This window comes from Eleutherodactylus coqui, chromosome 2 (genome assembly GCF_035609145.1).
Source record: "Eleutherodactylus coqui strain aEleCoq1 chromosome 2, aEleCoq1.hap1, whole genome shotgun sequence".
Taxonomy (NCBI): Eukaryota; Metazoa; Chordata; class Amphibia; order Anura; family Eleutherodactylidae; genus Eleutherodactylus; species Eleutherodactylus coqui.
This window is the reverse complement of record NC_089838.1, coordinates 299,973,326-299,987,644: the sequence shown is the minus strand read 5'-3', so window position 1 is coordinate 299,987,644 and position 14,319 is coordinate 299,973,326. Positions and strand designations below refer to the sequence as shown.

At 47.5% G+C, this 14,319-nt stretch overlaps 1 protein-coding gene across 2 annotated transcripts; it reads left to right on the top strand.

Annotated features, from left to right (window-relative positions):
• Positions 1-518: 518 nt before the first annotated feature.
• On the top strand, positions 519-12,598 carry LOC136610849 (surfactant protein C-like). Of its 2 annotated transcripts, none has more exons than XM_066590045.1 (5): positions 519-561; positions 8,930-9,082; positions 10,032-10,151; positions 11,020-11,127; positions 12,049-12,598. In XM_066590045.1, the coding sequence occupies exons 1-5, from the start codon at positions 547-549 to the stop codon at positions 12,148-12,150; spliced, it is 498 nt and encodes a 165-aa protein (XP_066446142.1). In that variant the 5' UTR covers positions 519-546; the 3' UTR covers positions 12,151-12,598. The 2 variants fall into 2 exon arrangements, with proteins under 2 accessions (XP_066446142.1, XP_066446141.1); XM_066590044.1 differs by lacking the exon at positions 519-561 and adding an exon at positions 578-680.
• Positions 12,599-14,319: the final 1,721 nt, after the last annotated feature.

Sequence of the window (14,319 nt, the reverse complement as noted above, 5' to 3'; positions counted from 1 at the left end):
CAGGGGCCAATATTCCTGCAATATAATTTCACCACCTAGTGGAATCTATACAACGAATTGCTGCAGTTCTGACGATCAAAGAAGCTCCATCACGCTACTAGATGGGAGTCTTTAATAAAGTGACCACTCAGTGTATATATATATCTATTGGTACTCGCTATTACTTTGAATTATTACCTTAAGATTCCACATGGTGACTCAAGCGTTCAGGTTGAATATTGTGCTGGTATATGTAATCCAATAACATGCCTATACCTGCCGTATATTAATTGCAGATCTTTTTTTTTTTTACCTTCTGCATATACGGGGATTAGGAGCTCTGCAAAAACCAGCAACATCAGTTGTCATTGCATGTTTTCTATGAAATAAGGGGTTAAGAAATTAATACTCTGCAGCTTGCAGAAAAATAACCATTAACCAAGTGTATCTGGCAGAAAATGTTTTTTTAAATAAACCTCTTGAAATGTGGGAAGTCTGTTCTTAAATATTTTCATGTCTAAGTAAACACTCTTAAAGGAGTCTGAGGAGCACTTCACGGCAGTGACGATGCTGCAGGTCCAGGTATATACACCAGAGTACAGCTAAAACTTGGAATAAGTACAGTATACAACCTGCTGATAGCAGAGACGAAATAGGCAGCCATGGAGCAGAGCAAGACCGCGCTGATGGACACACCACCAGTGAGTGAACCTGGGAGATCACCCCTATTTGATGCTCAGATTAGAAATATGATTTATATGGGTATCCGTGATATGGTTCAGATCATAGTCGGCTAATCTCATAGTAAAGAATGCTCATCATGGTTTAGAATGCTTTATTAAACTCATAGTGGAGAATCCTCTAATGAGCTCATAGAAGACTATGATCTGTTGATATCGTAGTTTAGAATTTTTCTTCTACTCTCATTGTGGAGAACAATCTGCTAAGATAGTTTAGAGTGCCTGGTTTAGCTCATATTGGAGAATAATCAACTAATATCATACTTTAGAATGCTCATTTTATCACACGGCGGATTATAATCTACTATTATCTTGTTTTAGAAGGATCAATGTAACTCAAGGTGGACAATAATCTTTGCACGTCATAATTTAGAATTCTCAGTTTATATCAATGGATCTTAATGCTCTCATACAATTTAGAATGCTCATTTAGGTAAAAATAAAGAATAATCTTATGATCTCATGATTTAAAAGGCTCACTTATTGGTTTAGAATTTTCTACACTTACTGTGAGAACAGTTTGGTTGAGATGGTTTAGAATGCTCAGTTCAGAGCATATTCGAGAATAATCTACTAAATGTCATGGTTAGAATGCTTCTCTAAATCATGGTGGATAATAAAGTATTCTTTTGGAATCTGCTTTTTAGCTCATAATGGAGAATGACTCAAAGCAAAGAATAGGTAAAGGTAAAGTCCCCTGGTGCAAGCACCGAGTCTTGACTGACTCCTAGCATGACGGTTTCTTGGAAGACTGTTTTTGCAGGGTGGTTTGTCATTGCCTTCCCCAGTCATCTTTCTACCTCCCCCCCCCCCCCATCCCAGCAAGCTGGGTACTCATTTTACCAACCTCGGAAGCATAGAAGGCTGAGTCAACCTTGAGCCGGCTACCTGACAGAAGCGGGGATTGAACCCACAACCTTCAGGTCGCAAAGAATAGTCTACTGATATCATGGTCTAGAATGCGTAGTTGTCAGGACAGTGTCCGGGATATGGGGGTCCCTGAGATATCCCGCAACCCCTGTCCCTGCCTACTTGCCCCCCTGGGCTAACCCCCAGGGCGACAACTGGGCGGCGGTCCCTACCCTCACTAGGGAAGCGGGACACGGGAAGACAAACAGACACTGAAGACAAACAACGGTAGAGTGGTCAGACAATCCGGGTCGGCAACAGGAGGGTGCGCAGTACAGGGGGGTCAGGCAAAAACGTAGTCAAGGTCCAAAAGCAGAGGTCAGGAAAGCCGGGGTCACAAACAGGAGTCAAAGAATACGCGGGTGCAGCTGGAAGACCAAACTAACACTGGCAAGGCCTGAGAGGAAAACACACCTATTTAAATGCTGTCAGCGCTCCCGCCCCAGAAGCTGATTGGGGCGGGGAGCCTGACAGCAGCAGGGCTAATCAGGGCGGTGCTGGGGGCACGCCCCCAGTCTAGCTGCACAGACAGTTACTAGGGAAGCCAGCCTGGTAGTCAAGTGACTAGAAGCACCAGCTGCCTCCCTAGCAACCCGGCGGCGACCAGTCTTACAGCGGCCCGGGGAGATCACAAGAACCGGGGTACCTCTGCGCCGCGCTCCTGTACCCCGGGTGGCCGGACCGGTGGTGCGGGCACGGCGGCCCCGAGAGTTGCCGGTTCTGACAGTACCCCCCCTTCTACGGGGGGACACCGGACCCCCATGGCCAGGTGCGGGCTTAAGCGGGAAAGCCCTGTGGAATGCCTGGACTAGGCGTGGCGCATGAACGTCCCTGGCAGGGACCCACGTCCTATCCTCAGGGCCAAATCCTCTCCAGTGGACCAGGTACTGCAGCACACCTCTAACCCGTCGGGCATCCACCAGCCTTTCTACTTCATACTCCAGTTCCCCCTGTACCAGAGAAGGAGGAGGCGGGTTCTGGGTGGGTAGAACTGGAGTCACATACTTCTTAAGTAAGCTTTTGTGAAACACCTTGTGGACCTTCCAGGGGTCAGGAAGTGCCAACTTATATGACACCGGGTTGATAACCTGAGAAACAGTAAATGGGCCAATGAACCGAGGAGCAAGTTTCAGGGAGGGAACCTTGAGTCTCAGATTCTTGGATGACAACAAAACTTGCTCCCCGACTACAAAAGGTGCAGAGATGGTACATCTTTTATTTGCGTATTTACGCAGTTTCTCTTGGGAACCCTGAAGGTTCTTACGAACCTGGGCCCAAACTGTGCACAGTTCCTCAGAGGATATGTCGGCGGCCGGATTGTTCGAGACCACAGGAGTGGAAAGCGAGAACCGGGGATGAAACCCATAGTTACAAAAAAAAGGTGACAATCGGGTCGACGAGTTAACATGGTTGTTGATAGCAAATTCGGCGAGAGGTAAGTAGTTGACCCACTGATACTGGTTATCCGAGACAAACAGTCGCAGATACTGGATAAGTTCTTGGTTCATTCGTTCCGTTTGTCCGTTACTCTCGGGATGGAAAGCGGAGGAGAAGGACAAATTTACGTTTAGATTTTTACAGAAGGCTCGCCAGAAGCGAGCGACGAACTGAACCCCTCTATCTGACACAATGTCCTCGGGGATCCCATGTAACCGAACAATCTCCTTGATGAACATTTCCGACAGAAGTTTGGCGTTGGGCAACTTGCAAAGCGGAACAAAATGTGACATTTTAGAGAAACGGTCTACTATTACCCAGATGACCGTATTCCCCAGCGAGGATGGCAGATCAGTAATAAAATCCATGGACAAATGGGACCATGGCCTGGACGGAATGGGCAAGGGAAGAAGAGGACCCTCAGGACGTCTCCTGAGATTCTTCCCCCTTGCGCAAACCGGGCACGCAGACACAAATCCCCGTACCTCCTTGGCCATGTGCGGCCACCAATAGAGTCTGGACACTAACTCCAGCGTACCCCTGATGCCGGGGTGTCCAGCTAGGACTGAAGCATGTGTCTCCTCTAACACTTTCAATCTCAGTGACAACGGGACAAATAATTTGCCTTCCGGAAGGGCTTCAGGAGCAGATTGTTGAGCGGCGTGAATGAGAGGTGAAAGGTCGGAGGAGACAGCAGCGAGGACCACCCCAGGGGAGAGAATGCTCTCAGGCTCCGGCTCGGCAGGTTCCGGAGAACCAAAGCTCCTAGACAGGGCATCAGCCTTGATATTCTTAGAACCGGGTCTATAGGTAACAACAAAATTGAACCGAGAGAAGAACAAGGCCCAGCGGGCTTGCCGAGCATTTAACCTCTTAGCGGAATCTAGATAGGTGAGGTTTTTATGGTCTGTGAGTACCGTGATCTGGTGATGGGCTCCTTCCAAAAAATGCCTCCACTCTTCGAAAGCCCACTTAATCGCCAGCAATTCCCGGTTGCCTATATCATAGTTCCGTTCGGTGGAAGAAAACTTCCTAGAAAAATAGGCACACGGTCTAAGGTTGGTGAGAGTGGAGGGACCTTGGGACAGTACCGCTCCCACACCAAACTCAGAGGCATCTACCTCCACCAAAAAAGGGCTGGACAGATCCGGTTGTACTAGGACAGGTGCAGAAGAGAACGCCGCCTTTAGGGTATCGAAGGCCCTCAGAGCCTCAGAAGACCAGGTCCTCACATCTGCCCCCTTTCTGGTGAGGTCCGTTAGAGGTTTGGCCACCACGGAGAAGTCTTTGATGAATTTGCGATAGTAGTTGGCGAAGCCGAGGAAGCGTTGAAGGGCTTTCAACGACCCTGGCTGGGCCCACTCCGTGATGGCTTTCACCTTTTCAGGATCCATCTGGAAGTCGCATGGCGTGATGATATACCCCAAAAATGATATCTTTTGTACCCCGAAGACACATTTCTCGAGTTTAGCAAACAGCTTGTTATGTCTGAGTCGAGCTAGTACAGTCTGAACGTGAGTATGGTGACTCGGCAAGTCGGAGGAAAAAATCAAAATGTCGTCTAGATATACAACCACGAACACCCCCATGATATCCTGAAACACTGAGTTCATGTACCCCTGAAAAATGGCGGGGGCGTTACACAATCCAAAAGGCATAACTAGGTATTCAAAATGCCCGAGGGGCGTATTGAAGGCGGTTTTCCACTCATCCCCCTCGCGAATGCGGATGAGGTTGTATGCTCCCCTGAGATCAAGTTTGGAAAACCATCGGGCACCAGCGACCTGGTTGAGGAGGTCAGGAATGAGTGGAAGAGCATACTGGTTCCGGACTGTGATTTTGTTTAGCTCTCTATAGTCAATACAGGGCCGGAGACCCCCATCCTTCTTCTCAACGAAGAAAAACCCGGCACCCACCGGGGATTCTGAGGGCCGGATGTGCCCCTTGGCCAGGCTGTCTTGGATATAGTCCCTCATGGATTCTCTCTCAGGAACCGTAACGTTATAAATGCGGCCTTTAGGAAGTTTGGCCCCAGGAATCAAGTCTATTTTACAGTCCCATTCCCTATGAGGGGGCAGAGCTTCAGATAATTGTTTGGAGAACACGTCAGAAAACTCGGAGAGGTATTCTGGTAGGGGGGTCCCCTCGCAGGTGGAGATTCCCATCTTCACCGCACAAAGGTGGTTGGCACAGCGGGGACCCCACTTTACCAGTTCCAACGTGTCCCAATTTACTACCGGGTTGTGCTCCCGGAGCCAGGGGAGGCCTAGGACGACGTCCACAGACAAATCTCTCATCACTAGAAAGGTGCAGGTTTCCACGTGTAAGGCTCCTATAGTAAACCTTACTTCAGGGGTAACCAGATTAACCACCCCTGCTTGCAATGGGGTGGAGTCCACTCCTGAAACCAGAATCGGGGTCTCTAAACGTAAAAAAACCCCGGACAGTTGAGCAACGAAATTAAAGTTAACGAAATTCGCCGCAGCCCCAGAATCAACAAAGGCTTGCCCAGTACGGTGGAAAGCATGAAATTCTAGGGTGCAAGGCAATAACATTTTGGATAACACAGGGAGTACCTTGGCTCCTAGACAGTCCTCCGGACAACTGCCTAGGAGCGGACGTTTTCCCTGCCATGGCTTCTTGGCGCAGGTTGCAATGCGGTGACCCGGCTCCCCACAGTAGAAGCAGAGGTTCTTCTTCAGGCGATTTTCCCGGCGTTGCTTAGGGTTCAGGGCTCCCAGCTCCATGGCCTCGGTGGTGGGAGGTGGAAAAGTCGGGTCAGTAGAAGAAGTGGGCGTGGGGAGTGGAGTGGTCCGAGCGGCGTGTCTGGCCCTCAAACGTCGGTCAGCCCGAATAGCCAGCGACATGGCTTGCTCCAGGGTTCTTGGCTCCGGGTGGGCCACGAGTAGGTCCTTCAGACCCTCAGACAGACCGGTCAAAAATAGGTCTTTTAGGGCGGCATCATTCCACCCGGATTCTGTACAGTGCTGGCGGAATTGGGAACAGTAGTCCTCCGCCATCTTGCAACCCTGGCGCAGGGCCAGAAGCTTGGAGACTGCGTAGCCAGCACGGTCGGGTTCGTCATAAATTTGACCCAAGGCGGAAAAAAAGGCGTCAGGGGATAGTCGGGCGGGAGAGCCAGCAGGTAATGAGAAAGCCCAATTTTGGGGCTCTCCCCTCAGGCGGGTAATTACAATTCCCACTTTCTGGTATTCAGTACCAGAGGAGTGGGGGCGGAGATCAAAGTAGAGCTTGCAGCTCTCTCTAAATGCGAAAAACTGACCTCTCTCTCCGGAGAAACAATCCGGAAGCGTGGCTCGAGGTTCTGTCATTGTTCCTGGAGCGGAAGCGGGTTGCATGGGACCTGCAGCTGCCGCTTGTTCCTGTCGCTGCAAGCGGGCTGTTAGGTCCTGGGCAAGGTTCGTAAGGAACTGGACCTGGTTCGCTACAGCTGCCATGGCCTCCATCGAGGGGTTCAGAGTTGCCGGGCGGATGCAAGGGTCTGACCTTCGTTCGGCCAGTGTTACTGTCAGGACAGTGTCCGGGATATGGGGGTCCCTGAGATATCCCGCAACCCCTGTCCCTGCCTACTTGCCCCCCTGGGCTAACCCCCAGGGCGACAACTGGGCGGCGGTCCCTACCCTCACTAGGGAAGCGGGACACGGGAAGACAAACAGACACTGAAGACAAACAACGGTAGAGTGGTCAGACAATCCGGGTCGGCAACAGGAGGGTGCGCAGTACAGGGGGGTCAGGCAAAAACGTAGTCAAGGTCCAAAAGCAGAGGTCAGGAAAGCCGGGGTCACAAACAGGAGTCAAAGAATACGCGGGTGCAGCTGGAAGACCAAACTAACACTGGCAAGGCCTGAGAGGAAAACACACCTATTTAAATGCTGTCAGCGCTCCCGCCCCAGAAGCTGATTGGGGCGGGGAGCCTGACAGCAGCAGGGCTAATCAGGGCGGTGCTGGGGGCACGCCCCCAGTCTAGCTGCACAGACAGTTACTAGGGAAGCCAGCCTGGTAGTCAAGTGACTAGAAGCACCAGCTGCCTCCCTAGCAACCCGGCGGCGACCAGTCTTACAGCGGCCCGGGGAGATCACAAGAACCGGGGTACCTCTGCGCCGCGCTCCTGTACCCCGGGTGGCCGGACCGGTGGTGCGGGCACGGCGGCCCCGAGAGTTGCCGGTTCTGACAGTAGTTTAATGTATAAAGACTCATACCATGATTTAGAATGCTCATGTAACTAAAAATAAAGACTAATCCATTTATACAAATTAGAAGGCATAGTTTAGCTCATATTGGTGAATACTCTACTAAGCGTCATGGTTAGAATGCTCCTCTAAATCATGGTGGATGAAAAACTACTCTTTTAGAATGCTCCTTTCAGTTTATAGTGGAGAATAATCTACTAATATCATGGTTTAGAATGTTATTTAACCTCACAATGGATAATCTAATATCCTTTTAGAATGCTCAATTGAACTCAGGGTGAATAATACTTTGCATGTCATGATTTAAAATATACTTTTAACTCAAAGTAAAGAATAGTCATTGTGGGTAATAACCAACTCATTACATGATTTAGAATGCTCATTTAGCTAAAAGTAAATAATAATCCACTGATATAGAATGTTCATGTATCTCATATTGGAGAATAATCTACTAAATGTTACAGTTAGAATGCTCCTCTAAATCCTAGTGGATGATAAAATACTTTTTAGAATGTTCTTCATCTTTTTTTTAGCTCAGAGTTGAGAATACTCTACTAATGTCATAGTTTAGAATGCACTTTAAGCTCGAAATAAAGAATAGGCTACCAATATCATGGTTTAAAATGCTTGGTTTAACTCATAGTTGATAATAACCGACTCCTTATAATTTAGTACGCTCATTTAGCTGAAAATAAGAAATAATCCCCTGATATGATGTAGCATTCTAATTTAGCTCTTACTAGAGAATAATCTACTAACTGTCATGGTTAGAATGCTCCACTGAATAATGACAGAACTACTCTTTTGGAATGTGTCTTTAGCTCCTAGTGGAAAATAATCTACTTACTGTATATACTCGAGTATAAGCCTAGTTTTTCAGCACATTTTTTGTGTGCTGAAAAAGCCCCCCTCGGCTTATACTCGAGTCAGGCAAGGCTTAATAAAAAAACCCTCCATACTCACCTCCCAGCCGGCATCTGCGTCTCTGGTGGCGGTGCTGAAGGCTGCTTGAATTCTCTCCGCTGTCATCCCCTGACATCCTCTTTGCTCAGCTCTGTCATCCCCCGCTGTCAGCGCTGTGTAAGTAAGAACTGTGATTGGATCGAGCGTCAGCCAATAACAGCCGGGCCTCGATTATTCACAGCCAATCAAGCTGCTTTAGAATTCTCCCTGCTGTCATCTCCCTGCTCGGCTTTCAAATCCCCCACCATCAGTGCTGTGCAAGTAGGCACTGTGATTGGATCGGGCGCCAGCTGTGATTGGCTGGTGCTCAATTCAATCACAGCGCTTACTTACACAGCACTGACAGAGCCAAGCAGAGAAGATGGCAGGGGATGACAGCGGGGAGAATTTAAGCAGCTTGTCGCACAGACACAGACGCCAGCTGGGAGGTGAGTATGGAGTGTATTTTTTTTTTACCTAGTATATACTCGAGTATAGCTCGGCTTATACTCCAGTCAATCAATTTTCCCAGTTTTTTGTGGTGAAACTTATTGTTTCGGCTTATACTCGGGTCGGCTAATACTCGAGTATATACGGTATATGGATTAGAGTGCTCATTTTAGCTCCTAGTAGAGAAAGATCTGAATGATCAAGAGAATATTTTACTTATTTCTATATCTAGTTTCATCTAGTGTCCTCCCTTTCTTCCAGGTATATTCAGAGCTGCTTCCCATCCCCCGAATCCCATGTGTTGGTGGTTTTAAGAAGCTCCTGTGTGTGGTGCTGGTTGTGGTAGTCCTGGTTGTGGTTCTCCTAGGGGTCCTCTTGATGGGTCTACATATGAGCCAGAAACACACAGAGACAGTAAGATTTTAATTCACATTTTGTCAATCAAGTGTCAGTTCATTGTCAGTTTAGATCCCTGGTAATGGAAAAGTAAAGGCATCATGTATTTTGATCATTATCTATATGGCAAAGTAGCTCATAATCGAAATTTTGTATTTGACTAATTACCCAGTAAGACCCATTAATTGTTAGCAGCTGGTTACCAAATGTACAGATGTAGTGTCATGGGTGGTGGAATAGAGACGGAGGATTCAGGATATGATGCAGCAGATGGAGTTAACAAAATTACAATATTCGTTTAAGAATAAAGACATGAAACACGATTATAATGAGAGGTGAACAATGAAACTTTAGCTTGAAATACCTTGGAGCTAGCTACAACTGACTAGATTCTAAAAAGAACCATACTTTGTGCACAATACGTGATAATGCTGGAAAAACACTATCAATAATGCAGAATAAAGATCAGTCCCGTTGAACAGAAATATAAATCACATAAATGTAGCACAAACTTCCTTTTTAGGGTTAACATTTCAATATTATCAATAGGATCTTCTGGAAACACAGCGTAGTAAAACCCACTTGAATTGTCTTTATTATTAAAGGTTCGTGCTCTGTTCCCCTGTTACAATAGTTAGTATGAGGGCACGAGCAAGAGAAGTTAGCTTATCAGTCTAAATCGTTTGGCGTAGGTCCTATGCACTGCAACAGACCTGTCGGCTAACTATTTAGGTCCCTAATGGTGTGAGCACCTAATGCTGGACTTGAGGCCAGTCTCACTTACGGATTCATTGTGTGAGATTCACCGCTTTACCGACCCAGGCTTGTCAAAAGTCAGGAGTGCGACTCTACTATGGCTTCTCTTGATCTTTGTCCCAGTTCCGCAAGCCCCACCAGGTTGGGGCAGTAGTGTACAATAGTGTATATGTGCACAATTATTTAGACTTTTGTATCTCTCTGCCTTTAGATTTTCCAGATGTCTCTACATGATGGAGCAGATGTCAAGCTACAAAGTGCCGGTGTGGCAACCTTCCACCTTGACACTGGCATCAACAAGTCAGCTAGTGTTGTGTATGACTACAGCAAGGTATGGTGATCATTGATGTATCTCTATAGTGTGCAGAAGTGACACATCCATAACCGGATGCCTCCTCCAAAGATCTTCCATTATACATACAGGTACACCAGCAACACTATGTAGGTTCAATGCAGCCCTGCCGTGAGGAGAATGCTGATTGGAGCGGCAGCAGAGTATGGGTGGCGCTGTGGCATTAATTTCAATGGGGCTGAAGGAAATAGCTGAATACAAGCGCTTGGCTCTCTCCAACAGTCCATTGAAAAGGAATGGAGCGGCACTGCACATGCGTGACCATTCAATCCCTTCCTCACTGCAGGGTGCAGTAAGCTCACAGTGAGGAGGAGAGGGGAACATGGGACCCCCATTATTTGGATCGGTGACGGTCTTAGAGGTGATACCCACACCAATCAGACTTTTATCATCTATTCTGTGGATAGGTGATAAAGATCAGGCTTGGAAATAATCCTTTAAACTGTTTATGTATTCTCAGCGATCACCTGTTTGACGGATCACTGTCATGGTGAATGAAGCAGGAGCAGATAGTACCGTACATTGTGTAGTGGCCTGGCATACTATTGAAGGCACAACTTCCATTGAAGTAATTGGGGACTATGCCTGCAATACCATACCCAGCCACTGCACAAGGTACAGCACTATCTGTTTTCTGCTTCGTACATTGTGAGAGCGGCCCAGTGAACAACTGATTGACAGGAGTCCTCAGTGGTGGACCACCACCAATCAGCTATTGATGACCAAACTGGAGGTTAGGTGATCAGTGTTTCTAGAATTGGAAAACCACTTCCAGAGCTTCTGCTCCTAGTTACCTAATGGCTGCTGCCAACTAGGCTTTTTTTTAAAGTTATGTCTATACTTTCAGCTGCTGATCTGCACTCGCCCCCGGCCCGGACACGCATGTTACATTACACATATGGAACCAGAAAGCATACAGAGTCTCCAGTACGTTGCAGAAAATGTGCTGAGCAAGGTAAAATACTAGACGGCAAATATCACAGGGCGGCCTTCCAACAAGACACGGAACTGTCACCAGCGAACGTATCACTTTATCCGCCCTATTAAGTTATGTATCTATTGTTTGTAGAAATCCCCATTATATGTATTAACAATTATATATATTTATCAGAGCTAGATACCAATCACAGCCATCCCATTGGTTCATCCAGCGCTGCATTGATTGGTTAAGCAACGCTGGATGAACCAATCAGAGCCATCGCATCCTGGAGGTGGGATTTATGAATCCAGCAACCAGGAAGTGATCTTCTGTAGGCGAACGAGGACTGCAAGATGCCCGGCAGAGCTCTGGAGAGCAGCGGAAGGACCCGGCCTGAGCCTGCTAGGTAAGTATTCCTTTTTTTTTTCATGGAGGGCAGTTAGGGCTTACATTCAGGGTAGGGCTTATTTTGTAATGTTAATTGCTGAAAACCTCGATTTAATGTGTTGTGATGGGACCAAAACGAGGGCTCCATAGGGAAACATGGGCTACAAAAAAATGCGGAATTCAAAATGGCTTGAAACCTGCCTGCAATTCCGCATCACAATCTGAAGTTAGACCTGTAGATTTTGGGTGTGGAACTTACCGCGGCTTGCAGTGCGTCACCAACGCCAACTGAGATGCTTGTCAATCAGCACTCGTTTACAATGGCCTGAGAATCACGTCATATAAAAGGTCTCTATGTTTGCACTGTCTGTTAGTCGGATATAGTAAATTTGCTCTATGTGTTGTACTCATATATGTATACTGGCAGGTGGGTGACTTTGATGGCACTTTTAATCTTGAATGCAGGTGGCAGTGCCAATAGCTTAGTTGGGCTCCTATAAACCATAGCTAGTGTCATTCTAAAAGAAATATGAATCTTGCATTTCTCAATATATCATTTTTTCCACTTAGCTGGGCTCTGAGACTGACCCCTTTAAGTTGGTGACTGATCCTTCCATCTTGGGCACTACCATCCGAGTGTTGTGCGGAGACCTGCCAGTCTACTGGACCTAACGGATGGCAACCTTTGACGAACCAGACATGGATCAGTGTCATCCACACAGTTCTACCTGCCTTGTCCAGGCTTATAACCTAAAACCATGTACAGACCTTCACGCAATTTACATAAATGTACACACATAGGTATGTGCATTGCAACCTACCTGCCAGGCACAGCCTATAGACAATATATATACGTAAACTATACTTATACATATGGTCCCATGTAAAATGACTACCATTGTCCTCTGTGCCACACATCTTACTGCCCAAATATATAGACTGACATATTTTCACCACCACCCAAAGAGCCAACCAACAGACCTACTGTATGTCATCTAATAAGCCCCATAGTGTATAAACACTGGATCTCTGCATGCGCCCGCTTTCTTCTATTTGAGGCTCCATTGCTGGATGCTATATCCACACTTGTACATGTAATGTGCATTTTGTCCTGTCTGAAATGTATTGGGAAAATTCTATTCAAATCAAGTTTTTATTTCAAAATTAAATTTTCAGCATTCAACGAGGACTGAGATCTATTGATTTGGTGCGCCCAGATGTGAATCTGTACACCGGCTGTCATGTATGTCTGAATGTGAATGTAAATTTACTATTACAGAAAACTCCCCCAATGCACTCTAACTGTACCGTATACAAATTGTGGCAAGGTAGTACACAGGATGGCCTGCAGGGGGCTGTAAAACAGGCATTCTGTGTGCTAATCAGCAGGGACAGCTATATGGGAGTGTTTGCAGGAGATAAAACCTCCAGACACACTGAGCCACAAAGCTGCTGTTGGAGCTACTCCCTGGGAGAGAAGCCAGGAGGAGGCTGAAAGCCTGAGGTCTGTGACAGACCGGGCTGTGGTACTGGCAACAAGTCTGACTGGGAAGGATGCCCCCCCAAGACTGACACCCTGGATGGGTATGCTGTTGGACATTTCTGTGGCGTGTAGTGGCACTAGCCCACTGTGTTAGATAGGAGAGAATCCTATGTGAGTTAGTAGCCAGATGGCTTGTATTTCGGTTTTTAATAGGTACTGGTGCATCTTGTCTCCACCTGAAGAATGCGTGGAGACAAACTGCATGCCCAGAAACAACGCCCAAAACTTGACTGGCTGGGCAGGAGAATGGGTGGAGGCAAAGTGCACACCCCCGAACTTTTGATTGCCTGGCTTGTAGCCCCGGTCACTGCACTGACTGACATGTCAGCTCCCAGCCCCAGTCTCCCCGCTGCTATCGCCGGCCACCGCAGCAGCTGCCAGCCCTGCTGGCACTCTCCTCGCTGCCCTTCGCTCCTGTCCATGTCAGCGCACAGCAGCTGCGGTCTCCCTGCCACCGCCGCATCAACAGCTGCCGGCCCCCGCTGTCACTCTCTTCTTGTTGCCCTTCACTCCCATCCATGTAAGCTCCCAGCTGCGGTCTCCCCGCCGCCACCATAGCTGCCGGTCCCGCTGTCACTGACCTCGCAAAATAGAGCAGTGCAGGAGGACCAGAACACTGTTTACAGCACAGATGGGATGGCAGCAAGCAGACTGACAGCGCAGGAGCCAGGAAGGAGACAAGGGAGAGCGCCAGAGGGGTTAGTGACACGAGGCGGGATGGGAGAAACTGATGGGCACCCATTCAAGTTGTGGGCGTTGTTTGTGGGCGTGCAGTTTGTCTCCACCCATTCTTCTGGTGGAGACAAGATGCACTAGTACCTTGTTAATGCTTGTGTGCACTGTGACCAAACAACCGTGTAACAGTGTTACCTTTAGAACTATTATTTACTGTAAAACTAAAATTGACTTCCTAAAGTTCACTACCTACTCTGGTCTGGATATAGGTTTCTGAAGTACGGCCACCCACCTAGATGGAGGAAAGTTGGTGATCCTGTGAGGTCACTAATCCCCTAATTGTCACAAAAACTTCGGGGAACGTTCACATGTAGCATAAATGCTGTGGATTTTCCACATGGAAAATCCACAGCATTTTCAGTTTGAGCCATGGGGAAAAGATTTTAACAAATCTCATCCACCAGGTGAGGAAAAAGTCCGCACAGAATCTACAGCAGAATTGATCTACACTGCAGATTTGAAATCTACAGCATGTGTGCTTCAGATTTAACCCCTTGCCGCTGCGTATTTTCCACAGTTGTAAATCCACAGTGAATCTGACTTGTCTGCACATAGCCTCAGAG